The sequence below is a fragment of the Carettochelys insculpta genome, chromosome 2, assembly GCF_033958435.1.
Source record: "Carettochelys insculpta isolate YL-2023 chromosome 2, ASM3395843v1, whole genome shotgun sequence".
In the NCBI taxonomy this organism is placed as follows: Eukaryota; Metazoa; Chordata; order Testudines; family Carettochelyidae; genus Carettochelys; species Carettochelys insculpta.
The window spans coordinates 6,659,090-6,683,966 of NC_134138.1; the positions used below are offsets into that span (position 1 = coordinate 6,659,090).

General features: G+C 44.8%; 2 protein-coding genes across 9 annotated transcripts in view; one reads left to right on the forward strand and one right to left on the reverse strand.

Annotated features, from left to right (window-relative positions):
* Positions 1-1,603: 1,603 nt before the first annotated feature.
* On the reverse strand, positions 1,604-9,405 carry TIGD5 (tigger transposable element derived 5). The gene has a single exon (XM_074986555.1). The coding sequence runs from the start codon at positions 9,267-9,269 to the stop codon at positions 7,137-7,139; it is 2,133 nt and encodes a 710-aa protein (XP_074842656.1). The 5' UTR covers positions 9,270-9,405; the 3' UTR covers positions 1,604-7,136.
* A 351-nt stretch (positions 9,406-9,756) lies between these two features.
* The window catches only part of EEF1D (eukaryotic translation elongation factor 1 delta), a 39,295-nt gene continuing 24,174 nt past the window's right edge, over positions 9,757-24,877 (forward strand). For 3 of the 8 annotated variants that reach the window (XM_074986545.1, XM_074986546.1, XM_074986547.1), the window contains exons 1-2: positions 18,435-19,702; positions 22,914-23,037. In XM_074986545.1, coding sequence (XP_074842646.1) covers positions 18,435-19,702; positions 22,914-23,037 — 1,392 coding nt within the window. Of the gene's footprint in view, positions 9,887-11,594; positions 11,641-11,746; positions 11,799-18,434; positions 19,703-22,913; positions 23,038-24,877 lie in introns of those variants that run through there. The other 5 variants (XM_074986552.1, XM_074986553.1, XM_074986548.1 and 2 more) reach the window with 4 other exon arrangements.

A 24,877-nucleotide genomic window follows, 5' to 3' on the forward strand; every position in this document is an offset into this window, starting at 1 on the left:
AGTTCAAGTGCCAAACATTCACTGTATTTTCCTAATAGTCTTTTCCTGGGTCCTTTAATGACACTGCACACACGCAGAGGGAGAATTTTTAAAACTATCTTTTAGCAACATTTTTTAAAAAGTGAAGTTAAACCCTTACTGTTTTGAGGAAATTTGTCCATTTTTTAAAGCCAGGTGCTATTTATTGGTTTGCCATGTCTACTCCTAATCTGTGTAGTTAATGGTTCTTAACAGATCACTTTTCTGATAAAAGTTCCTACACTTCTTAGCCATATACAGGAAACGCAGTTCATGAAAGCTGGTGCCTGCCGTCACACACATTCTCAGTACAAGTGTCAAGTAAATTCCAGCTCTGGAATCTTTCTTCTTTGTGATGATGCAATGCAAGCAAGAACCCAGCTTAACATAAGAATGGCCATACTGGGTCAGACCAAAGGTCCATCGAGCCCAGCATCCCATCTGCCGACGGTGGCCAATGCCAGGTGCCCCAGAGAAGGAGAACAGAAGACAATGATCAAGTGATTTATCTCCTGCCATCCATCTCCTGCCCTTGTTATGAAGGCTAGGGCACCATACTTTATCCCTGGCTAATAGCCATTTATGGACCTAACCTGCAAAAATTTATCAAGCTCTTTTTTAAACCCTAATAGAGTCCTGGCCTTCACAGCCTCCTCGGGCAAGGAGTTCCACAGGTTGACTGTGCGCTGTGTGAAGAAAAATTTCCTTTTATTAGTTTTGAACCTACTACCCATCAATTTCATTTGGTGTCCCCTAGTTCTTGTATTATGGGAAAAGGTAAATAATTTTTCTATATTCACTTTCTCCACACCATTCATGATTTTATATACCTCTATCATATCGCCCCTCAATCGCCTCTTTTCCAAACTGAAAAGTCCCAGTCTCTCTAGCCTCTCCCCATATGGGACCCTTTCCAAGCCCCTAATCATCTTAGTCGCCCTTTTCTGAACCTTTTCTAATGCCAATATATCTTTTTTGAGGTGAGGAGACCACATCTGCACGCAGTACTCAAGATGTGGGCGTACCATAGTTTTATATAGGGGAAGTATGATATCTTTTGTCTTATTATCGATCCCTTTTTTAATAATTCCTAACATCCTATTTGCCTTACTAACTGCCACTGCACACTGCGTGGATGTCTTCAGAGAACTATCCACTATAACTCCAAGATCCCTTTCCTGATCTGTCGTAGCTAAATTTGACCCCATCATGTAGTACGTGTAATTTGGGTTATTTTTTCCAACATGCATTACCTTACACTTACCCACATTAAATTTCATTTGCCATTTTGCTGCCCAATCACTCAGTTTGCCGAGATCTTTTTGTAGTTCTTCACAATCCCTTTTGGTTTTGACTGTCCTGAACAACTTGGTGTCATCTTCAAACTTTGCCACCTCACTGCTTACCTCATTTTCTAGATCATTGATGAACAAGTTGAACAGGATTGGTCCCAGGACTGACCCCTGGGGAACACCACTAGTTACCCTCCTCCATTGTGAAAATTTACCATTTATTCCCACCCTTTGTTTTCTGTCTTTTAACCAATTCCCGATCCATGAAAGGACCTTTCCTCCTATCCCATGACTACCTAATTTACATAAAAGCCTTTGGTGTGGGACCGTGTCAAAGGCTTTCTGGAAATCTAGGTATATTATGTCTACTGGGTGCCCCTTGTCCGCATGTTTATTAACCCCTTCAAAGAATTCTAACAGATTAGTTAGACACGACTTCCCTCTGCAGAAACCATGCTGACTTTTGCCCAACAATTCGTGCTCTTCTATGTGCCTTGCAATTTTACTCTTTACTAGTGTTTCTACTAATTTGCCTGGTACTGATGTTAAACTTATCGGTCTATAATTGCCAGGATCTCCTCTAGAGCCTTTTTTAAATATTGGTGTTATATTGGCCATCTTCCAGTCATTTGGTACCAAAGTGGATTTAAAGGATAGGTTACAAACCAATGTTAATAACTCCGCAATTTCACATTTGAGTTCTTTCAGAACCCTTGGGTGAATGCTGTCTGGTCCTGGAGACTTGTTACTATTCAGCTTATCAATTAATTCCAAAACCTCCTCTAATGTCACTTCAATCTGAGTGAGTTCCTCAGATTTGTCACCTAAAAAGGCTGGCTCAGATTTAGGAACCTCTGTAACATCCTCAGCCGTGAAGACTGAAGCAAAGAAATCATTTAATCGCTCCGCAATGGCACTGTCTTCTTTGATCGCTCCTTTTATATCTTTATCATCCAAGGGCCCCACTGCTTTTTTAGCGGGCTTCCTGCTTCTAATGTATTTAAAAAACATTTTACTATCGTTTTTTGAATTTTTGGCTAGCTGTTCCTCAAAATCTTTTTTGGCTTTTCTTACTACATTATGACAGTTAATTTGGGAGTGTTTATGTTCCTTTCTATTTTCCTCACTAGGATTTGACTTCCACTTTTTAAAAGCTGCCCTTTTCTCTCTCACTGCCTTTCTAACATGGCTGTTTAGCCATGGTGGTTCTTTGTCAGGTCTCTTACTGTGTTTTTTTATTTGGGGTATACATTTAAGTTGGGCCTCTAGTATGATGTCTTTAAACAGTTTCCATGCAGCTTCCAGGGATTTTAGTTTAATTACTCTACCTTTTAGTTTCTGTTTAACTAGCTTCCTCATTTTAGTGTAATTCCCCTTTTTGAAATTAAATGCCAGAGTGTTTGACCGCTGCGGTGTTCTTCCCAACACAGGAATATTAAAAGTTATTATATTGTGGTCACTATTTCCAAGCGGTCCAGTAACAGTTACCTCTTGGACCAGATCCTGCGTTCCAGTCAAGACTAGATCGAAAATCGACTCTCCCCTTGTGGGTTCCTGTACTAGCTGCTCCAAGAAGCAGTCATTTAAGGCATCAAGAAATTTAATCTCTGAATCCCGTCCTGAGGTGACATGCACCCAATCAATATGGGGATAATTGAAGTCTCCTATTATTACTGTGTTTTTTATTTTGATAGCCTCTCTAATCTCCCATATCATTTCAGCATCACTATCACTGTCCTGGTTAGGTGGTCGGTAATATATTCCTAATGCCATATTCATATTAGAGGAATGAATTGTTATCCATAATGATTCTATGGAACATTTTGATTCCTTTAGGATTTTTACTTCATTTGATTCTATATTATCCTTCACATATAGTACCACTCCGCCACCCGCACGACCTGTTCTGTCTTTCCGATATAATTTATATCCCGGTATGATAGTGTCCCACTGATTGTCCTCATTCCACCATGTTTCTGAGATGCCTATTATGTCAACTTCCTCCTTTGATATGAGGTACTCCAGTTCACCCATCTTATTAGACAGACTCCTAGCATTAGTGTAAAAGCACGTTAGAAAACTACCACTATTTATATGTCTGCCTTTCACAGACGGGTTGGATTTTTTTATATGCGATTGTTTCACATCTGATCTTGCCCATATATTATTTCCAACGTTCCCTATCTGACTAACTTCTAGGGAATCCCTATCTATGGAGCCTCGTGTAAGAGAAGTCTCCGTCCGATCCAGGTGCTCCCCCGCACCAATCGGCTTTCCCCCACCTCTTAGTTTAAAAACTGCTCTACGACCTTTTTAATGTTTAATGCCAGCAGTCTGGATCCACCTTGATTTAGGTGGAGCCCATCATTCCTGTATAGGCTCCCCCTACCCCAAAAGTGTCCCCAGTTCCTAATAAATCTAAACCCCTCTTCCCTACACCATCGTCTCATCCACGCATTGAGACTCTGAAGTTCTGCCTGTCTATCTGGCCCTGCGCGTGGAACTGGAAGCATTTCAGAGAATGCCACCAAAGATGTTCTGGATTTCAGTCTCTTTCCTAGTAACCTAAATTTGGCCTCCAGAACATCTCTTCTACCCTTCCCTATGTCATTGGTACCAACATGTACCACGACGACTGGCTCCTCCCCAGCACTGCCCATAAGTCTGTCTTATAACTTTCAAGTCCTAAGAGAATGTTTGGCTTTGGTACTTTCATTGAAACTGGGATTACACCAAGGCCATTTTTATAATCGTTTGTCACATACCAGCCCCGCCAATTTCAAGAATAAAGGAAATTAGTAATAACAAAGCTCAGCCAGCCTGCCACAGGGTCAACAGCTTGACTCAACAACTTCCATCTTCCCAATAAATAGTCCAATTCTCTGAAACCAGAAGTTGTAGTTGGTTCATAATTTTTACAGCAATTTTTACACGTAAATAGTACCTTTTCCCCATCCCTAAGTAACAGTGGCACGTGAGACACTGTCTCACAGAATTCCAGTGCTCCTTCAAAGAGCAGTATTTTAAATCTTCACAGAGATTCATGGATGACAGAACAAGCAGCAATGGCCTCAAGTTGCAGTGGGAGAGGTCTTGGATAGATAAGAGGAAAAACTACTTCACTAGGATGGTGGGGGTAACAATGGAACAGGGTTTGCCTCGGGAAGTGGTGAGATCGCCATCCTTAGAAGGTTTTAAGGCCAGGTTTGCCAAAACCCTGGGTAGGATGATTTAGTTGTGGCTGGTCCTGCTTTGAGCAGGGGGTGAGACCAGATGGCCTCCTCAGGTCTTTTCTAACCCTAATTTTCTATGATTTAAGGTCAAAAGGAACTATTAGATCACCTAGTCTGACTGAGCTCTAGCACAAGACAGGCCATAAAATTTTACATTACCTCTGTGTTGGGCCAAAGAATATATTTCAGAAATATGCAGATTGGTGACCTATTTTCAAGTGAGAGTCAGGTAACTTAGGGCTAAAATCTAAATTTTGGGGGAAAAAAACCAATTACAAAACCCAATAGAAATGATTTTTAAATAATCAAGATCAGTCAGTTGGTGGCAGTAATATGTAACTTAAAGCTTTCTCGCAGTCAGCATACACAACCCAAACACTGCGGTACACCTGCATGCGATCCTGAAAAATTGGAAACTGATTACAAAGGAATGTGAAACTTATTAGACTATTTCCACATCCTGACTCTGGAGAAAGCCCAAACTGAAGAAAAATGTAGATTTTTTTAAAAAGTGCTTGAGGGTCCTGTAATCTAAAGTGCTTATCGTTACTGTAGCAGAATTTACTTTTCTGTTTGTGAAGAGCTTCCTGGTAATCTGAATCCTGCTTTCAGTTTTGTGCTAGTTTTGTGTCTCTTCTGTTTCTTAAATTAACTGTCTTTCATTTACTAGCAGGCTGTCTTCACCTTCCCCCTAATAAAGCTACTCCAAAGCAGAAGGTGTAATGGCAGCTTTAAAGTATACTGTTTGGAGCTGATTCTCCAAATAGAAGAGAAAACCAGATTTATAAGGCAACTGTATCCATTTATTCACTCTTCTTACTCTCAAGCTATTTTATTTTGTAAACAACTCTCAGTAATTAGTTCATGGGCTCAGAAGCAAAAGATGAACCGCAGTTCAAGAGATTCTTTTTCAGAGTAGCCAGTGGTTTTTTTTTTTTAAACAGATAACTTTGCCTACCAAAACAAATTTAGGAGAATCACATACAGTTGAGCAGTTAATGCAATTTCAGGGATTAAATCAAATTTACTTGCCACATTGTTTGAAAAGTCACACTAAAATCTATTTTGCGTCGCTATACATCCTGCTAAAGGAACAATATACCAAAACTCCTCAAAGTGGCATAGAAATTGCTTTGTTATGAGATGGAAAAGATGGCTAAGTACCCATCCCCACCTGCCCCAGCACAGGACTGTTCAACTAACTATATTTTATTTTTACTAAATAGCCAGACTAAGAGTAATTTAAAAAAATCAGGACAAAAAAGAGATTCCAATTAGAAGCTTATTCCTCTACTTTTTAAAAAATCATCATGGGCCTCTCCAACTTCTGCCTCACCCCAGCTGCAGGACACATTACAAGCGGTCTCATGGACAGCTGCTACAGAGGCAAATCCAACAATCTTCTACCTGCAGAATGACCCACTGAGGAAGGGATATTTGTTCTCTTCCTAGCCACCAGGCTTAGCTGTTTTGCTATAAGATTGCAAAAAAAAAAAAAAAATTAATTTTTAAAAAAGTCTTAGGTAGCCATTGTTTAAAAGCGACAGCAGCCCTCGCATACAAAGTCACCATGGAGGTTACCTTAACTCACCAGCTTCTGGGGTGGCCAGTAGCTTATTAAGAATACCTCCAGCCCAGAGTGTACTGGTTCCAATCCAGTGCATGTCAAGCCCACCCCAATTCTGAATCTAACCTAGTCTAACAAGAAACCAGTTAGCAGCTGGGGATGGTATGAATGACCAGCCCATTCCAGAGCGTGAACAAAACGATACCCAAGTCGATGGCTGGTAGCAGTTACAGTCCTTTGATGGTTCAGGTCTAGACAGAGAGGCTGCTGCCAGGATTCACCTCCATACGGGAGACTGCAGCCAAGTTACTGGTTTAACTTCGCTCCTCACCCAGCATTTGTTTTCCTCTTTGCAACTTGAGAAGAAAGAGCCTTCCTTCCTGGTGAGAAACCACACACGGCCCCTTCCCCCTTCCAGCAAGACTAGCACTGCTGTTCATCTCGCAACGCTGCCGTTGCTGGTCCCACTCACGCCATGGAGAATCCCCTCCTCTGTTCCCCCTGATCTGCAGCCCCCAGCTCAGCCCTTCGCAGGGACCTCAATCCCAGGAGGATGAGTGCAAGCCCCCACCATGCTCCACACCTCACAGTGACGCCGAATACAGAGGTAGGTCCCCCCACCTCCATTCCATTGGGCTGTGGGAGGGAATCTGCTGATGTTGGGAGTCGGGATTATCCCCTTCCGTCCATGGAGCAGGGAATAGCACCTCCTAATGATCTTTAGAGCGAGGAACAGCCCTCAAGTGATGGCATTTTGTGAGCAGTTGGTCCCCCTTATTAGCCCCAGGAGGTAGAGCATTACCCTGCAGTGACCTCGCAGTGGGTAGCCCCAAGGGTTGGGACTTCTCAGTGCCACGAGGCATGAGACCCCACTTCCTATTGTGGATGGGTGGCAGGGTTGGCCTCCCCATTGTCAGTCCCATTGCAGAGTGGGGTTAGTTCCCCTCCATTCCATGGGAGTTTCGGGGCTACACTCCCTAAGGTACAGAAGTAGGTGGCTGACCAGCTCTGGTCCCCTTGCTCCCCCTATGAGTCTGAGCTACTCCCTTTGTGCAGCCGCTGGGCCATACTGATGAGGGAGCGGAGCTGCACCAACTTGAGCGGCCCCACCTGCTGGGGATCCTGCCTCTCAAGCCAGCGCAGAGCTGTCTCCAAGCCCCGGATGGCTTCCTGAGCTGTGGGCAATGGGGGATCCCCTCCTTCCTCCACACCACTGCCTCCCCCACTCCTTTCGCCCACCCCTGTTGCCTCCTCCTCCTCATCCCCCAGGCAGCCTCCAAGTCCCTCATCCCCCTCCACATCTTCCCCCTCCATGCCTGGCGCTGCATCATCCAGGTGCAGCCAGTCAGCCACCTCCTCAGGTGCCAGGCGCTTGTAGGCCAGGGCAGCCAGGTGGGTAAGGTCACTGAAGACCTTGCTGTCTCCACTACCTCCATCACCGCCCAGCGATTCTCCCTGCTCTTCCTCCTCAAGCTGGGGCTCAAAGGCTGCTCGCAGTCCCAGCAGCCAGCACTTCTCGATGGAGCCAGCAGGGATGAGGTCCCAGGAGAGGCCAGCCAGGTACAGCATGTCCTTGAGCAGGAAGGAGCGTACGAAGTCCAGAGGGCCACTCCCACCCCCAGCTGGGCCGGACCCCCCAGCTGGGCCACCTCCACCACTGGCCACACAGGACACAGCCAATCGGAGCAGCTCCCGCTTGTAAAGCTGCTTGAAGGAGGACACCACGCCTTGTTCCAGCGGAGCTGGGATCCGGCCTCCCCCTCCAGCTGAGCCACCCCCTGCCGCAGCCTTGGAGAGGAACAGGGCTCGAATAGAGCCATCTGGGGTCTGCAGCTGGGGTGGCTCCTCGGGGCCAGCGCCGGAAGGTGGCGGGGGACTGCTGAGGAGCAACACCGCCTTCTGCTGGAGACAGCTGCGGCGCAGGTAACGCTTGACTCCTGGCACAAAGTCTTCAAAGAACCAGGCCCGGAGAAGGGCAGGTCCAAGCCGAGCCTCAGGGCTGTAGCGGTAGCAGGCCGGGAACTTGTCCTGGTTGTGGTGCCGCAGACTGGGTGGGTCTGGGAGGCCCCCAACCACCAGCGGTTTCAGCTTGTGCGAGCCAGTCAGGTTGGCAGCCAGCAGCACGGTGACACGCTCCTTCACCGCCAGCCTCCGGCGGGGCAGAGCCGGCAAGCAGGGGGAACGGGCCTGCAGCTCCCCAGCCTGGCCTGGCAGCAGCTTCCAGTAGAGACCAGTCACGTTGGCATTGTAGATCTGCTCGTCCCCGTAGCCTCCCCCGTCTGAGGGAACCGCGGCGGCCGGAGGAGGCGGCGGTGGCAGGAGCAGCGAGGGGTCCGGGAAGGTGGAAGAGGGGGCCCCGGGCTCCAGCTCAGCCTTGAGGGGCGGGGTCCCCGGAGCGGCGGGGTCCCCCCCTCCGCCTCCTTCGCCGTAGATGCGCTGGCTGGAGATGCCGTGTCGTTTCTGCCAGCGCCAGAACCAGCCGTGGCTGGCCTTGAAGGTGCACTCGGGGCCGTAGATCTGGCGGGCGAAGGCCTCGGCCTGGGCCTGGATGATGGGCCCGGAGAGCGGCACGCCGTGCTGCCGCAGGGTGAGGAACCAGGTGTAGACGGCCCGGTCGATCTCCTCCTCGTTGGCCAGGCGCATCTTTTTGCGCTGGGTGCCCACCTCGCCGCCCAGCTGGTCCAGGAACCAGCGCAGCTTGTGCTCGTCCTTGAGCCAGCCGCGCAGCGTGCCGCCGGGCACCCCGAAGTCGCGGCACACCGAGGCCTGCCGCTCGCCCTTCTTCACCCGCTCGATGGCCTGCAGCTTGTCCTTGATGGAGTAGGCGCGGCGGAAGGCCATCTTCACCGACAGCCCGCCGGGGGGCCCGCCGCCCCGCCGGCACCGCGCCGCCGCCGCCGCCACCCGCGGCTCGCCCCGCTCCAGCCGCAGCGGGGACGGCTCCCGCCTGCCCGCCTCCGCCCGGCCGCCGCCCGGCCGCCCCCTGGCCCTCCTGGCGCCCGGACCCTCCGGGCAGCGTCTGCGCCTCGGCGGCTCCCGCGGGCCTAGCGCCGGCGGCTCCCCGGCGGCCGGGGGCAGCAGCGCGTCCTGCCCGCAGGCCATGCGGGGCGCTGCCTGCGGCCGCTCAGCGCCCGACCCGGCCCGAGCGGCGGGATGCATGGCGGGGCCCGGCGCCGGGGCCGCGGCCGCTGGGAGCCATAAACCCGCCGGCCCTGCGCGCGCCCGGGGAGACGGAGGAGCCCGGCCGGGCCCGGCGGGGCGCGTTATAGCCGGGGGTGGGGGCGGGGAGCCTAGCTCTTTTGTCTCCTCTCTGGTCCCTGAGCGCCGATAGGGCGGGTCGGCAGCCACCGCGCATGCGCTAACCCCCTCCTCCGAGGTGGAACGTCCTCTTTCCCCCCTCCTCCCGTTGGACTCTTCCACCTACGGCGGGCTGCAATCCCGAGAGCCGGCGTCCCGTCCTTCTCGCTGGAATGCTCCATGGTGCCAGGCGGGGGTGCCCCATCTTCATGTGTCTCACTTCCTGGCGGCCGGCTCTTGCCCTCCCCCGGCCTGCCCCACTCTCCGCAGCCCAGGGGCGGAGTTCCACAGAGCGAGCCGTTCCCTGCGCAGCAAAGAGCCGCTTCTCACCAGGACCGTTCCACTCGTCCCCGCCTGTGCCCGCCGGCTCCCCTCCCTGCCGCCACGGGTGGTTGGCGCCGCGACCCAGAATCCCCCGCGCGGCCAGCGCGGCTTCCTTTCCGCTGACGGAGGCCGAGTGGAACGGAGCTTTCTGCTGTGTGAGTAGTGGCCCCCGTGGGGGGCCTGGCCTGTTGGCTGGGCCGGGCCGGGCCGGGCCGGGCGGCGCCACCGCCCCGCTCTTCGAGGGCGCTGAGGGCATGGGTGGTGGGGACGGTTCCCGGGGCTGAGGTGGGTTCCCGGCACTTCCCCTCCCCCAACGTGAGCAGCTCCCTGCTCCCCTCAGAGGTGGGGGAGGGGCGGCGTGGGGGGTTAGGGGCTTTCTCTATGGGGGGCGGTAGGTGTGAAGTGTCGATCTCACCCGTGCTTGGTGGCGGCCTGAGGGCCCCCACCCCACCCCGTAGAGAATCGACCCTCTTATGAGGAGGGAGCTCTGCTGTGGGGAGGCGCCTGCAGTTGGCGGGGGTGAGGAGGGATTCTGGTTTTTTGTGCCTCCCATGAGCATCATTGTTTGTTCTTGTCCGCCAGCCTGTCCCTCTCTTGCTTCCCTGGTCGTCTGGGAGCCCTGCTGTGGCGCTCATGGGGGCGGGGGGCGGGAGAAGATAGCCAGTAGCAGCAGCAGGGATCTTATCTCTCAAAATAATCCCTTTCTTTGCAGACCTATGCTGTGAGCAAGGTCCTGGGGGTGCTCATACGTGTGTCTCTCAAGACCCCCCCCCCCCCCACTCGCGCATCTGATGAAGTGGGTCTTTGCCCTCGAAAGCTGATGCTCCAAAATATCTGTTAGCCTATAAGGTGCCCCAGGGCTTCTTGTTGGTCTCAAAGATACAGAGAAACACGCTACCTCTCTGATAGTAGTCCCAAGGAGATTCTGCAAAGAATCTTCCTCTTTCCCTGCAGCCCTAGTGTGAGCATGACCTTGTTTGCTTGGGACAACCAGGGTGCTTTGTCTTGTGTGCCAGTTGACCAAAGCCTCTACGTGATGGGAGATGAGAGGTGTGTGAACTCTCTAGTGCTGACTCACTTTTCAGTAGCTCTCACTTTGGTAACTTCTGCTGATATGTGAGGCTTTCTGAGCTGAGAAAGCAAAAGCAGGGGGCATCTGATGTATCTTTTGCTCTGTGTTCTTTAGCTCCCTGAATCTAGGTCCACCTTCCTGAAGCTTCCTAAAGCAGTCTCTGAAAAAGGTCCTGATCCGGCAAGGTGTGCTGATCAAACACAACTTTCTCTTAGATCTGTAACGGTTCAGGATGCCTTGAACCTTCCAGGTTTATGCTGCTGTTCCTCTCATCCTCTGTAGATGTGTTGCAATCTAACTCTGTTTTCTCTGATTTAATCCTAGTTTATTTTTGTTCAAACTATAGTTAGCGCCTAGAGAGTTGTGTCCTTTGCGTGAGTAGTCCTAGTTCATTTCACTCATAAGGGGCTCCTCACATTCTCTAGTTCTTACATAAACTCTGTTTGTTCCATCCTGCAAGTCCCCGTCTCGGTGATTTCTGGCATTCTCCCTGTAATGGCTGTTATGAAACGGTTTGTTTATTTGGAGATAATTATAGATGTGTTTAAAACCACAGGTTCTGCTAACTAAATGCTGGGGACTGTGTTCTGTGTGTTTGATTTGTAGCAAAATTTTTAGTATTGAGCCCACTGGTGCCTAGAATGTTCCCTGAAATTTTGGAATTGCCACATTCAAAAGTCTATCCTGTCTCAGACAGGCTGAAGAGTACCACTGAGTTGAGCCAGATACTCCTTATTCCCTTCTCTGGTTATGTGCTGTGTCTCCCTGCTCAATTTTCTCTTTCTTTTCAGGTACACATTCTTTTCCTTTGCCTGGCTTTTTTCTTTTCCTTTACAGGTATATTTTTCTCTGTTTCCTCACTATATTCATTTTCTGATATTAGCTCAATTACTTTTTCTTATGAACTTGCTACTTATCCTTTCCCACTTCTGATTTTCTGCAGCACTACATACTTCTCTGGAGGAGCAAATGGAGCGTTTCTTTCCCTGTGACAGGTATCTCCAGACTTGCTTTTCTGCTGGTAGCTGAATTGGTAATTTCATTAGTGGGATCAGACACTTGACTAATGTGATTCATGCTTATGTGCATGTAATTGAACTACCAAAGTTTGGGCTGGGAACAGAGAGACTGCAACACCAATCCTGGTTTCTTCTCTACTGTGTTAGGAGAAAGGAGGAGTCCGTTAGAGCAGGGCTGGCATATCTTAGCTGGCCTTTTTTGGGGGAAGGTGGGGAGAAGAGTCGGGCAAGGGAACAGCAGACCAGCATTAATGGACATCATCCTTTCTGTCTTTATCTTTTGTTTCTGACAGTAAAACGGGTTTAGAAACTCATTCTTTCCACTCTTGGTTTTAACTTGTAGTTGACATTTAGTCTCCTGGCTGTTGCTGAGATTAGCTTTCAGTAGATTCTGTTGGGGGATGGATGTGACATGCAAGGGTGCATGAGTAGTCTCGGTATAATCCTTGTTGGCTTTGTCTAGCTCAGTGCTGCCAAAGAGTAGAAACAGATTTCTGTCCAGAATGATGATAGATGTGGAGAACTGGGTGGGGGATGACTCAACATGTGCAGCAGGATCTACCTCATCATAAAGGTACATCTTGTGAAAGAATCAGATTTCATATTGCATGACAGTGAAGCTATTTGGGATTCACCTTTATTTCATTATCAATGGGCTCAAGTGTAGGGAATTACAGTGAGCTAATTGCTAATCTTGCACAGTTTAAGACTGTGGATTTTGAAAAGCACATCTCCCTCCAGTAACAACAGCTGTTGTGGGATTGGGAGGAATGTTTCTGTCATACAAAGTAAAGGAATAATACAGCTAAACAAGTTTAAGACCAAAGCTTATTTTGAGTTTTATGAAACGTCGATATAAGTGTTTCCATCACTTTTTTCATTGATGCTTTCCTCTGCATTGTTGGAAACCCAGTGTGACATCCTTATATTAGTCTCTGAAAGCCAAGAAGTGGTGATCAGCAGAAACAGAAAATGAAGCTGACCAGAGAGCATTCAGATGGCTGTTAGTGTTTCTCCCAGGTTGTTTATGGGATGTTTACACTGCACTTTTCTGTGTAACTCGGATAACTATTAATCATCATAAATCGTACCACTGCTTTTTTGATATTTTAAGCTGAACAAAGTAGCTGGTATGCTTTGTGCTGCCATTTAAATGGTTGTCTGTTCTTTATCAGTGGCATGGATAATAGGAAGGCCACTATCCAATCTCTGCTGCAAGACCATGCATTGTTTCACTTTTCTTGACTAGTCTGCAAGCATGTTTATATTGCCGTAGGTACATGTCGTAGATAATATTAGTGGTTCCTAGACTACCTATGATGACTGAAATGCATAAGAAATGAACAAACCATATTCAGTTCACAGAGCACAATAAAGGGATATTGTTCTTTTGCATTTAAGTGTAGAGTAGGGCTCTTCATGTCTCAGATTTCTACTGTTGATATGTACTCAGAAATGGGAACTGTTGTGGAGATCATTCATGAACTACAGTAAGATCATTTGTAATTGTAAAGCTTAGTGCTCATGTAAGTGAAATGAATAGCTGTGGGCAGAGATGTCACAAAGTTGCTGTTACCAGTTGTCTTGACTACTCAAGGTTACCTTCACAAGGTAATACAAAACCCTTTCTGCTTTAATATGCAAGTCTGACTGTTAGTGTCCTGGGCTATATCTGCAATAGTGGTTCCCAATCTGGGGTCCACAAGGGTATTGCAGGGGGTTGGTGGGAAAAAAAATAAGATAAATAAAAATTATTATAGAAAATAGGTTTTAAATAAAATGCAAGTTTACAGTTTATTTTTTTTAAATATTTTCCACTAATATTGTTAATTGCTGTCCGAAAATCTATATTGTGGTTTTTCATTTGATGACGTGTCCATAGAGGCTAGAATTGGCTTTGATGGGGATCTGCGAACAGTTGGGGGTGGGGGGGCAGTGATTGGTGTCTGCACTAATGAAAAGGTTAGGAACCACTGGGCGATACTGTGCATTGACATAACTTATGACATCTCTCTGAGTGACAGGTTACACTGATAGAAGTGTGGGTGTGAACAGTGTTATGCTGTTGGCTTAGAATGGCTATGTTAGAGATCTTACTGTGATGGTAAACTCTCTGCTATAGCTACAACAATAATAAACTATAATGCCTTAAGCATTAACATGCCATTGAAATAAATGAAGCTGAGCTTTTCTCAGACCTGGTCTGGGATGTTTGTAATTAGCTGCATGCTGTTCCCATTGGGTAGATGTTTCTTTGCACTAGTGTTTTCTGTATAAAAATAAAAAGTTGGTTTCTGCTAAGTCTGTCTTGTGCTGGAAGGGACTGAAACATTTTAAGCAGCCTTCACGTGGCCCGCAGGTGGGGTGTTTAAAAGGAATGAACTTTAAAATTGTTTTACTGATATCCAAATATGTATCTCTTGTTTATGTCAAAACCTGTCTTGACTAAAATGAAGACCTATTAATTTTTTAGGAGAACTAGATTTATTGTAGAAACTGTTCTTATAATCTTTTTACCAAAATTCTGCTACGGGCCTTTTTTTGCCAGTTAACACAAGTGAGTTAACATTTCCAAGGTGCTCTGGGTACTCAGCAGACATTTGTAGTTTATCCAAGCCTGAGCCTATCAAGTATGCAGGAGTAATAAATCTAGTGTATACATATATTTTTAATGCTGACTTATTTAAAACGAATGCAATTGAATTTTAGATCTATATGCATATAGTTCCATTTAAATAACAAGCAGCCCTGTAGCACCTTGGACAATGCCAAATTTATTGTCATGGGTTTTTGTGGGTAAGACCCACTTCTTCAGATGAAAAATTCACCCAGTACATTTGTTAGCCTCTAAGGTGCTATAGGACTGCTTGTTGTTAGTGAAGCTTCAGTTAAGCGTGGCTATTCCTCTGAGGCTTCAGTTCCATTTAAATACTAACAGTAAGCGCTCATACCTTCTCAGTAAACTGTATTGTTGACTGATTTCTCTTGAAAGTTTAAAACATTTTACGCAAGTAATATCCTGCATGGTATGCAACTCATTTAACTGTGCTGTCACTTTTCTGCATCTCTAGAAATAAAACTTTCTCACTTTTTCCCAACTTTATTTCTTAATGCTGTCCCAGGAACTAAAAAAGTAAGTACTTACTGATCAATATTTTGTTACTTTTGTTTTCTTTATTTCTCCAGGAAAACACTAGATTGTATGTATAGGTGGCAGGATTTTGTTCCTGTTGCTTATAAACAGGTCATTCTCAATTTTTAAGTTTTCTGTATTCTGATAGAAATGTGAAGTTACAGGAGATTACCATTCAAAGCGTAACAGTTCATTTTGGTTTCAGTTATTTGGAGAGGAAGGTCTCTCATGTTGTATGAGAACATGCTGACACTTCTCTATTAATTGTATCCAAAGTACCATTATTAATACATAATATACATGTACCCCTGTTTTCAAATTACAATGACTGTGACTGCATTGATTGATTGATTAAACAGAGTCCATTTGAAATTGTTACTAATTTAGTTAAACTGGACAAAGGAATATTTATTTATCCCTTTTATCTGCTGTGCAGGAAATATCACTTTTCCCTTGTCTGTGAGGTAGCTGAGAATTGTAACCTGAAGATGACCTTTAGGTGCAGAACTGGCACTTGCTTGCAACAGATTGACCTGACAGTCTTTTTTTTAATGGAAGGCTTTCTCTACTCACTTCCAGCCTATATTTGTTCTTGGTATCATTTAGGAGAATCCAGATCCAATGAACAACCTGCTATTGTTAGTCTAGAACCCCTTTTGTACAATCACAATGTCCAAAGCTCCCAGTTCAGTGCCTTTATTGAGCTATACCAGTTACAAGTTCAGGTTAATAGCCACTGTCCTATCCATCTTAGTCACATGCGAAGCCAACTATGCACTTTCCCTGGACCTTGTGCATTTTGTACACTTAAGATGATCAAAGCTATATACAACCTTAGCAAGATTGTAGTTTAATTTTGAATCATGGTAGTTTTAAACAATCGCTGGCTGTAAAAAGTACTCATCCTTTTTTGTATAATCCTCTCTCTCCCTTTCCACCTATCAAAACAAAAAGCAGTCAAGTAGTACTTTAAAGACAAGCAAAATAGTTTATTAGGTGAGCTTTCGTGGGACAGACTCACTTCTTCCCATGGAAGCTCACCTAATAAACTATTTTGCTAGTCTTTAAAGTGCTACTTGACTGCTTTTTGTTTTGATAGTGTATAGACTAGCACAGCTTCCTCTCTGTTACCTTTCCACCTATTGCTCAATAACCAAAATGCAGGTTATTACTTTTCTTCGTATGCACTGGAAGACAGCTCCTGTGCAAAACTGTTCCTCTCTGTAAACAGTCAAATACCCCGTTTCTGGAAGCTTTCCAGTGTTTGTCTTGTGGAGGAGACAGTTCTTTTTTTGCCTGCTAAGAGTACAAAGACTAATAAGTAAAATATTTTACAAGTCAGAAATCTGATACTAAAATTTAGACTACCATGTTTTTACAATTAAAGTGTGCGATATGGTCCTCTTTACATGATAGAGTACTTTGTGCACCTGATCAACCTTTTAGCCATTTTTAGGCAACTTGCATTTGTTCTGACATAGGCCTATGACATGATGTCATCGTTGCCTGCTTGGTCACAATGCCAAGGAAGCTGTGACAACATGACTTGTTCCAATGGCCAGATCATACAGTTGGTGCTTGATTATCACCAACTTAATGGGGTGCTTTGACCTGGAGAGTAATAAGAAGGATTATTTCACTTTTTGAAACAGGTGTATCATGGTAGTAAGAAATGTGTATTAATACCCATAGGTAAATAATCCAGTTACACTAATTTTTTTAGTAAGTCTGCCTGACTTTCAGGATGTCCCATTTTGATATTTTAATTGAGAATGTTTTTAGATTTTCAGTTGGACAAGAGTTGTTCATCATCCTCTCTTAGAAAATTATAATATCAGTTTTTATTTTAAGCAAGAATGGGTTTTTAAATTGTGGTTTTTAATACTGTATTCAGGCTACAGATGTTTGCAATATGTCTATGTAAAAATTTACAAAATGTAGGTTTAAAATGGGCACTTATATTTGAAAATACTAATCCTCCTCCTCCTCCCCCCCCGACCCTCTTACTCATCTGTCACGTCCTAAAATAGGAGTTCTGATTGTTATTCCAACTGTTGGTATTACAATCTGCACCTAATGGCAGGTTGGAAAATGTTTAGTTTTAGATGTTGCTGATTTGATCAACAATTGCAGAGTGAAATAGAATCTTGAAACTAAGACTGGCAGGTAAGCAAAGAGGGATCTGACTTCTCAGCTATTTAATTTTAAATTAGATTCGTGCATAATTCAATACACTTTTACTAATGTATCTTGAAATGTTGGTGGCTAACCACTAGCTAGATTTCTGAGCACTGCTATAAATCCTGCAGTTCGGAAAATCTCTGCAGTAGCTTGTAATTTTGGAAGCCAAATTTGACATCATAGTGGATTATAAACACTATTTGAAGCACAAGACTCCCGTGCCAAACAAATGCAACATTTATTATACCTCTTCGTATGGGATATTTTAATTGATTTACATTTGAAACCATAGCATTTAATAAAGTTTAGCATAAAATTGTACATAGATCTGTCACATAATAAAGGTTAATAGATGTACCCCGAGACCCCTTTCTAAACTCTTGGCCTTTGCATTTGCCCGTAATTTATTTTTAATTGAAATCCAATGAGTGTCAGAGTTGTTTGACGCAAAGTATATTTAAGATACTCGTGGTTTCTGAGACAGTCAGGAGCCCATTGCAAATATATAGCCTTACTTCAACCTAATAACGAGCGCACATCCCCTATGAAGGAAAAACTTCATTAGTTGAAGAAAGTCAAATTCATTTTCAAGAACCCATTTTATGAAAAAAATACATAAACATCCCAGCTCAGTTAATTTTGCAACTCTGAATAGTTTCCTTTACTCCCTCTGCTGGTTTCATAGCTGTCAGGCACAATACAGAATGTCCTATATCAGTGATTACAGGAAAAAAATCTTCATGAGTAGAGATTTTTTTTAAGCAAGTTTTTCAAAAATACCAGTTTCAGGTTAGGTATATAGCACATTTTTGGTGCTTAATAGATGATTTGGAAAATTCCTTCTTCTATACAATGAAACTCTGGAAAAAAAATTCAAGTTCGGTCTACAGCACTGACAAGATCTGTACCTTATAGTGTAAAGTGTGAACTGTGTGTGGAGTCCATGGCTTTAGTTTTTGAGGACTTGATTGATACTGTTATGGCCAGACCACATGTGAATATGGAGTCAGATAACTTAATTAAAAAGGGCGTTAACAGAGGAAGAGGTCAATTTTGAACTGGGATTAGACACAGAGGTAGCCTAATTCTGTTTTACTGAAATGTGTGAACAATGAAATGGAAGTTTAAATTAAATGCCCATATAAGCATTTCTTAATATATTTTAACTATGTTGTGTCTATATATAATCTTTGCAGTACATATGAAATGGCAAAAATCTATTATGTGCCATTGACATGTTTAGTTACGTTGCAACTACATTATTCTGCTTATCTTTTAATGCTGCCACTCTTTGGAAGATGAGGACAAGGAAGCTCCCATACCCACCAGAAAAGATCTGGTTAGACAAGCACAAGTATGATGAAGCGGAGAGGCTCCACTATGAAAGAGAAGCCACGCTGGCAGCCTCAGCCATTGAAAAGTGCGAAGAGGTGGAGGCCATGAACAGTGTTTGCCATGATGAGCCTCTCGAGGGTGAATTGAAAGACATGAAAAGAATTAGAAATGGGAAGAAGCAGAAGAAAAGGAAGCGGTCTCCCAAAACCAGCAGTTTGGTTTGCAGGGTAGACTTTGTCCTGGCCGGCTTACTAGCTGATCATGTGTGGTTTGACAAACCTTTCTTCGATCACGCTGAAACCATGTTCAGAAAGAAACTTGCAGATGACCTGACCCAGAAGGCCTCTGAAACTGAACTGGGTGCTGAGCAGCCAGCATTAGCGTGCTCATCAGAAGAAGCTGTACAAGCTATGCATGAGCCCAAAAAGCCAGCCTTGCACTGCACCCATACCAGTCTTATTGCCTGTCATCATGTCATCCAGGATGTCTGGATCAACAAGTTCAACTTTGATGATTCAGAGAAGGTGTTTGTTGAAAGGTCTCAATCTTTTGTTCCTCCATGCTTCCTAGATCTTCCATCTGTACGATGGAACAGCAACTACGGTGATGTTGATCAAAGAACTCCAGATGAAGGCTATATAACAGCTCTGTCTACTCCTGCAACCCCTGCTACACCATGCCTGTCAACAGATGTTGTGATTCATTCTGGGGCTTCTTTCTGTAACAGTTTGCCCAGTCCTGCACACCAGACAGTAAATGGCAAGCCTCAGATGTTGAGCTTGCAGGCATTGATCTCGGAGGTGTGGCTGGAGAAACCTATTTATGATGATGCTGAGAAATGCTTCTATGAGAACATGACTGATGGGCATCCTCCAGGAAAAGTGAGGCCACGAGAGCGCAGCCGTCCTGAAGCCTCAAAGAGCAGCCGGAAGGAGAAGACTGGCCGCAGTCCTGGGAAACGAATGAGTTCCCGATGTGTAGAGTTCACCACCAACCCTCCCCTTCCTAAAGATGCTGAGTGCCCTTCACCTACCTGCTATTTCCTGCACAAAGACAGTGAGCCTGTGTGGCTTAGTAAACCTGCATATGACAGCGCTGAATCGCAGTATTATGCATCTGAGGCCCTGAAAATGTTGAGCAGACAAGACAGTGCAAGGGTTCCAGCACTCTCACTAGCCAAACTGTCTCAACCTGCTTCTCGTACTGGAAGTGTGCCTTCATCAGAAACTAAGTAGGAAAAGTTTTTTCTGGGGTAACGCTCAAACTCAGAAAATTTACAGTGCAGGATTGAGCTAAAAGAATTTTCATATGTAGAAGGCAAGCTCCCTGTGGGTCTGTAGTGCCAGACACAACCATGGTGCTATAGGAAGAAGCCTCCAGTTGTTTAGCTAGAGATACTGTTGAATCTTAGTCAGGCTTCACTTTACCGGCAGGTTTGTTGAAGAGGGCATTCCTTTAAGGTAGCTGACCGTTCTGAGTTATGATAATTAATCCTTGAACACCCCTGTGATGTGGTTATTTATTATTTTATAGCCGAGCCGGAGAAGTTAAATTTCCTCGAGATGAGAAAGAACTGAAGTCAACGGGGGGGTTAGAACTCTTGACTTGAAAGTTCTGATCCACAATCCTGTGCTCCAACTAAAAGATTCTAGCTCTGCGCCTTTGTTTCCAAAGTGCTTTACCAGCAAAAAGGTGGAGGACTGTGACCCTATTGTCTATACAAAGTTCTGGGGCTGTCACAGATGAGTCAGCCCTTCGTCATTCTTAGGTTTATAAATTCCATATTAGGCAGGTTTAGCAGTGGCTTTTTTTATCAGACCGTTAGAATAGATCTCGTTTTGTGTGCATGGGTATAAAGATGCCATTTCATTCTTCACAAGAGAATGGATTTGCTCCAAGGGCTTGGAGCAAAATTTCCACAGAACTCGCTGCATACAATTTTTAGTTGGCATCCACCCAAAAATAGATGCTTTTTGTGGCACTGTGTATAAGAAATCTGTAGAGAAGCAGTGGGATCCTTCGAGATGAAAGGTGCTATTTGACTATTAAATAGGCCAAAAGTTTGTCAGGAGACAGCTGGTACTTCCTGTGCACAGCTGAGGGAAGCTAGTTTTGTTAATCCAATAAACTGTTCTGTCTGAAGGTGACTATTTAATCTGGGTGTAAGGAAGGTGAATTAGATTTATAATAGTTAAATATAGGAGCTGGGAAGGGAGATGTGTTTTTAAAATGCAGAAAATGTTCATAGTTCTTGGTGCTGTGATTAGTCTAATTAGCACAGTAATTGTTTTAAGGCTGGAAATAAAGTTGCCTATCGTGAGTGCAGAACAGTATTTTTGTGTTGCTGGATGTGAAATAGTGCATCTTGTACTTGAAATTTACATAATTGCATTCTGTTCACTGATCTGACATTTTTCTGCCTTTTGAGGGCATGTCTTCACTACAGGTGTGCCAGCCCACCTTGGTTAAGACACTGCAATAAGTAGACCTAAGTACATCAACTTCAGCTCAAGTAACTGAAGCTGCTTCATGTAGATCGATCTTCCTGATAACGTAGACTTGTCCTCAGAGGCCATATTACCTGCTGAACTATTTCAGCGGGCTTATCCAAAATCTGGTATTTGTTGCTTTATAGTCCAGCAGTGGGAGTTAGATTAGTCTCAGATTGCACAGAGAATAGATCTTCTTTTCTTCTCCTTTTTGAGGAGATGCTTGTGATCCACTGACTTTGAATAGTATTCTGTGTGGTCAGATGAAGTTAAGAGAATTTGTATAACACTCTCCCTGTGAACTGAAAATTGACTGTACAAAATGTTCAGTGTATGATTGGCCTATGCATAACTCAGATTGTGTGTGTTAAACTGGTGTGTGTATGTGGCTGGCAGTCTCATGCAGAAGAACAAGCTTTGGTGAGGCATTACAGAATTTGAGATCGTTTTCTGGAAGTATGTCTTGACACTTCTCTTTTTGAATGGGTTGATGTTTGTACTGATACTTTTACAATTTTATAGTACAAAGCATTACTTAATCAACCCTTGTTGATCTGGAGATGTTTTTTGGAGGATTTGTGTGGCTTGCAAAGGTCTAGGCTGAATCATGAATCAATGGTCCATACTTTAAGGCATTTGAGCAGCATAAACTTTTCATAAAAGATCTGTGATGCCCTTTATATTCACTGAGGTCCTTTGTTGCAATGTTCCAGCTTAAATTTCTCACAATGGGGATTTTTAATTGCTGTTACTTCATTGAGATGCTGCTTTCTAGTCTCCTCTTACCCTCTTAAACTGTTCATCTTTTGCTCCTGTACTGTGCCCTTAACATAACTAGATGTCCTCTGTGTTAGATTCTTGTAATAGCCTCTTTTCCCCTAGTACACTGGGAAGTTAAATAGCCTTCAGAAGTTATTTATTTCATGCCCATGTTAAGTTAATCTCTTTGCCGCTGAATGTACTGTTGCCACAGTAGATAGACCCACTTTCATAGCCATTTTAGAACATCCCTGTTATCCCCACAAGGGGCCAAATCTGATGATTTCTAACTAATACGATGCACAACTGAAAGGCTCTCTCCAACAGCGTAACAGTTTAATTTCTCAATGAGTTCAGGATCTTCTGAAAATACATGTGTAGGTCCATCTTCCATGCTGCAATATGCAATCTTCTCAATTAATTTTTGGTTCTTGATTTGAAAGGAGACACAATTCCAGGACTGCTGTTTTCATGCTATGTACTATTGTGGGATTAACTGGGAGAACTGGGTAAATTAGTTCTAAAGCACACTCAGTGACTCATTGTCCATCTAGAAAGTCTGTACTGCATTATCATTAACTGTGTAAGGTACCGCAGGTGGAACAGCACAGTTTAGATTCAGTTTTGAGCCAGGACTGAAATCTGTTGGTTAGGGTGTGGTAGAACAGTATGTTTGCCTTGCTCCCCATCACTGGCTGAGTGCTGCTTCCTAACATTGCTATAAAGTGGCAAAAACACCATGTCTCTTCTCTTACTAGCACTTAGTTCCTAAGGCTGGCTGAGCATTTTTTTTTTTTAAAGTTTCTGAATATGAGCCAAAGAGTTGTGATTATTTAAAACCATTCACTTGTGTGGATTTTTAATTGTCTGGTATTTATCTGTGTATCTCTCCTGGTGGAGCTGGCCTTAATTCAAGGGAAAGGTGTAGAGAGCAGAACATGTTCAGCTCCCATTTTGTGCTGTGTTGCTAAATACAGGCAGATTAGGCAGGCGGGTGGATGATCAGAATGCCCTGCTTTCTTAATAGGATCCTGTTTACTTAGCTTTTCACCAGAGGGGAAGGAAGACACTGGGCAGAAAGCTACAATGCAGCCCTATGGTGGGGAGGAATTAGGTGCCATTGCTGATGAACGTGATACAACCAACTAACCTTAAACATTTCTAGGTACTCATGTTGTCTCTTCCTATTTGCAGAAAAATGGCCACTGACTTCCTTGTGCATGAGAAGATCTGGTTTGATAAATTCAAATATGATGATGCTGAGAGGAGATACTATGAACAGATGAATGGGCCAGTTGCCAGTCCTTCATGCCAACAGGTAATGCCTACCCTCAAGTGTGGAAGTAGTTTTTGCAGTGTGCTGGAGTCTAAGGAGCGTCAAGTACTGATAGGTGAAAGAATGACCTTTCTCCCCTGTAGATATTTGTTAAGGTTTAATAGTAATTCTTGTAATCTGGGACCAATTTGTAAAAGATGCTCCCTCTCTCTCTCTCTCTCTCTTGAATCCTGTCACTAAATTCTGAGTTGTTTAGTTTTTAAAATATTTTGTTCATTGGACCACAAGAATTGCTTCAGGTCCCTCCAGGTTCTGCAGGCTACAGTTTGAGAAGCAGTGTTCAAAATATAGGGTATATCTGAAGCCAATTTGCCTGTGTACAGGGTGAGGGTCAACTGGGTGACTGGGGTGAAACAGAAGTGTGGAGAGACTGGGCTATAGTCTAGAATAATTTGTCTTAATCCTTCAGCTACCTGTGCCTTACTTGCAGCAGGGCCATATATAGCATCTGTGACCTATCAGTGAGCACTTTCGTATCCCATTCACAAGAGCTGAGGACAAATGTTGAGGAAATACAGGAGGATGGAAGTAGGCTAGGGACTGACCTACAAGAGCAACTGTTAGATGTCTGTCAGGTTCCTGTTTTGCCTGGGAGCCATGTTGAGGAGCATCCAAGTTGCTTTTTGCCAGGAATGTCCTGGAGATGGAGTGCCTGACGGGAGTGCAGCGCTGCTCTCTCTTCAGAGAGCTTGTGACACACACTTCCTTTCTGACTTCCCCTGTAATATTAATAGTAGGCTACATGGAATGCTGTATACCTTACCTGTCTGCACCAAAGCAGTGGTGGCCATGTTGCGGGGGAAGAGCAGGGCAAGCGAATACTAGTTCCAGCATAAAGTAATCAGGGTGCAGATTCCTACTTACATTCCTGAGGTATCTGCACCCCCCACAACTAGAGTAAGACTGCAGGCTGCAGTGTTCCCTTTCTAAAATGTGAAGGATGGTTAACTGCATATGCGTTTGATTCCATGGAAAGCTGCTTGAAGTCAAGTGACTGGGCTAAGCTTTTAAACCAAGCTGAAGTAGCTTCTAGGCATGTTCCACTGCATTTCTGCTGACTCTGCTGCCACAGAGATAGCACAACGCTCTGTGCAACGTTTGTTTGAAGGGCAGAAATTCCTACAGTAGCATTACAAACTTGGAGGTTGTAAGTAAATCATGAAAGCAGGGTCTAAAGCATGACTGTGCTCTGCATAGTAAAAAGGGGAAAAGTTAGAACGTCACATGACACACAAGGAACTTTCAGCGAAGGAAACTTTACCGGCCAAAAGTGGCCGAAACCTAGCTAACTACTATTGGTGCAGTTTGTTACAACAGTGCCTTCCTAATACAGTTAAGTCTCTTCGGTAAGCTGTTTAAATTTTCATCAGCGTTGGAAGTGCCATGCTAATGTGGGATTTTGTGGGGCTGTTTAGTGCCCAGTGTGAAGTGGGTTTTAGTGCTCAGTCCCAGTTTTGTGTGGAGAGAAGTCCATTCATCAGAAAGCATTGGTTCCCCTGTTGGTAGTCTCTGAGAGCCACAGAGTATTTGGGCCCTGATAACTGAACTCTCACCTCACATGGTGGAATCTCCAGTTTGGGGATGTCACACACAAATGTGGAGAAGCAAGCGCTGCCACAGGCTGGACCACGCCCGCTCTTCAAGTAGATTTCAGTCTGCAGGACTTGGCCTCCTCTCACCAGCATGAAATTCACACACAATTTCTTAAAGAAGTTAGCTGCCTAACCAGAACTGCGGAGGTGCGTTGATGTAATCCTGATACCTGCCTGACTGGTGGCTGTGCTGGCCTGTCAGAGTAACAGAGTGGGGGAAAAGCAAACCA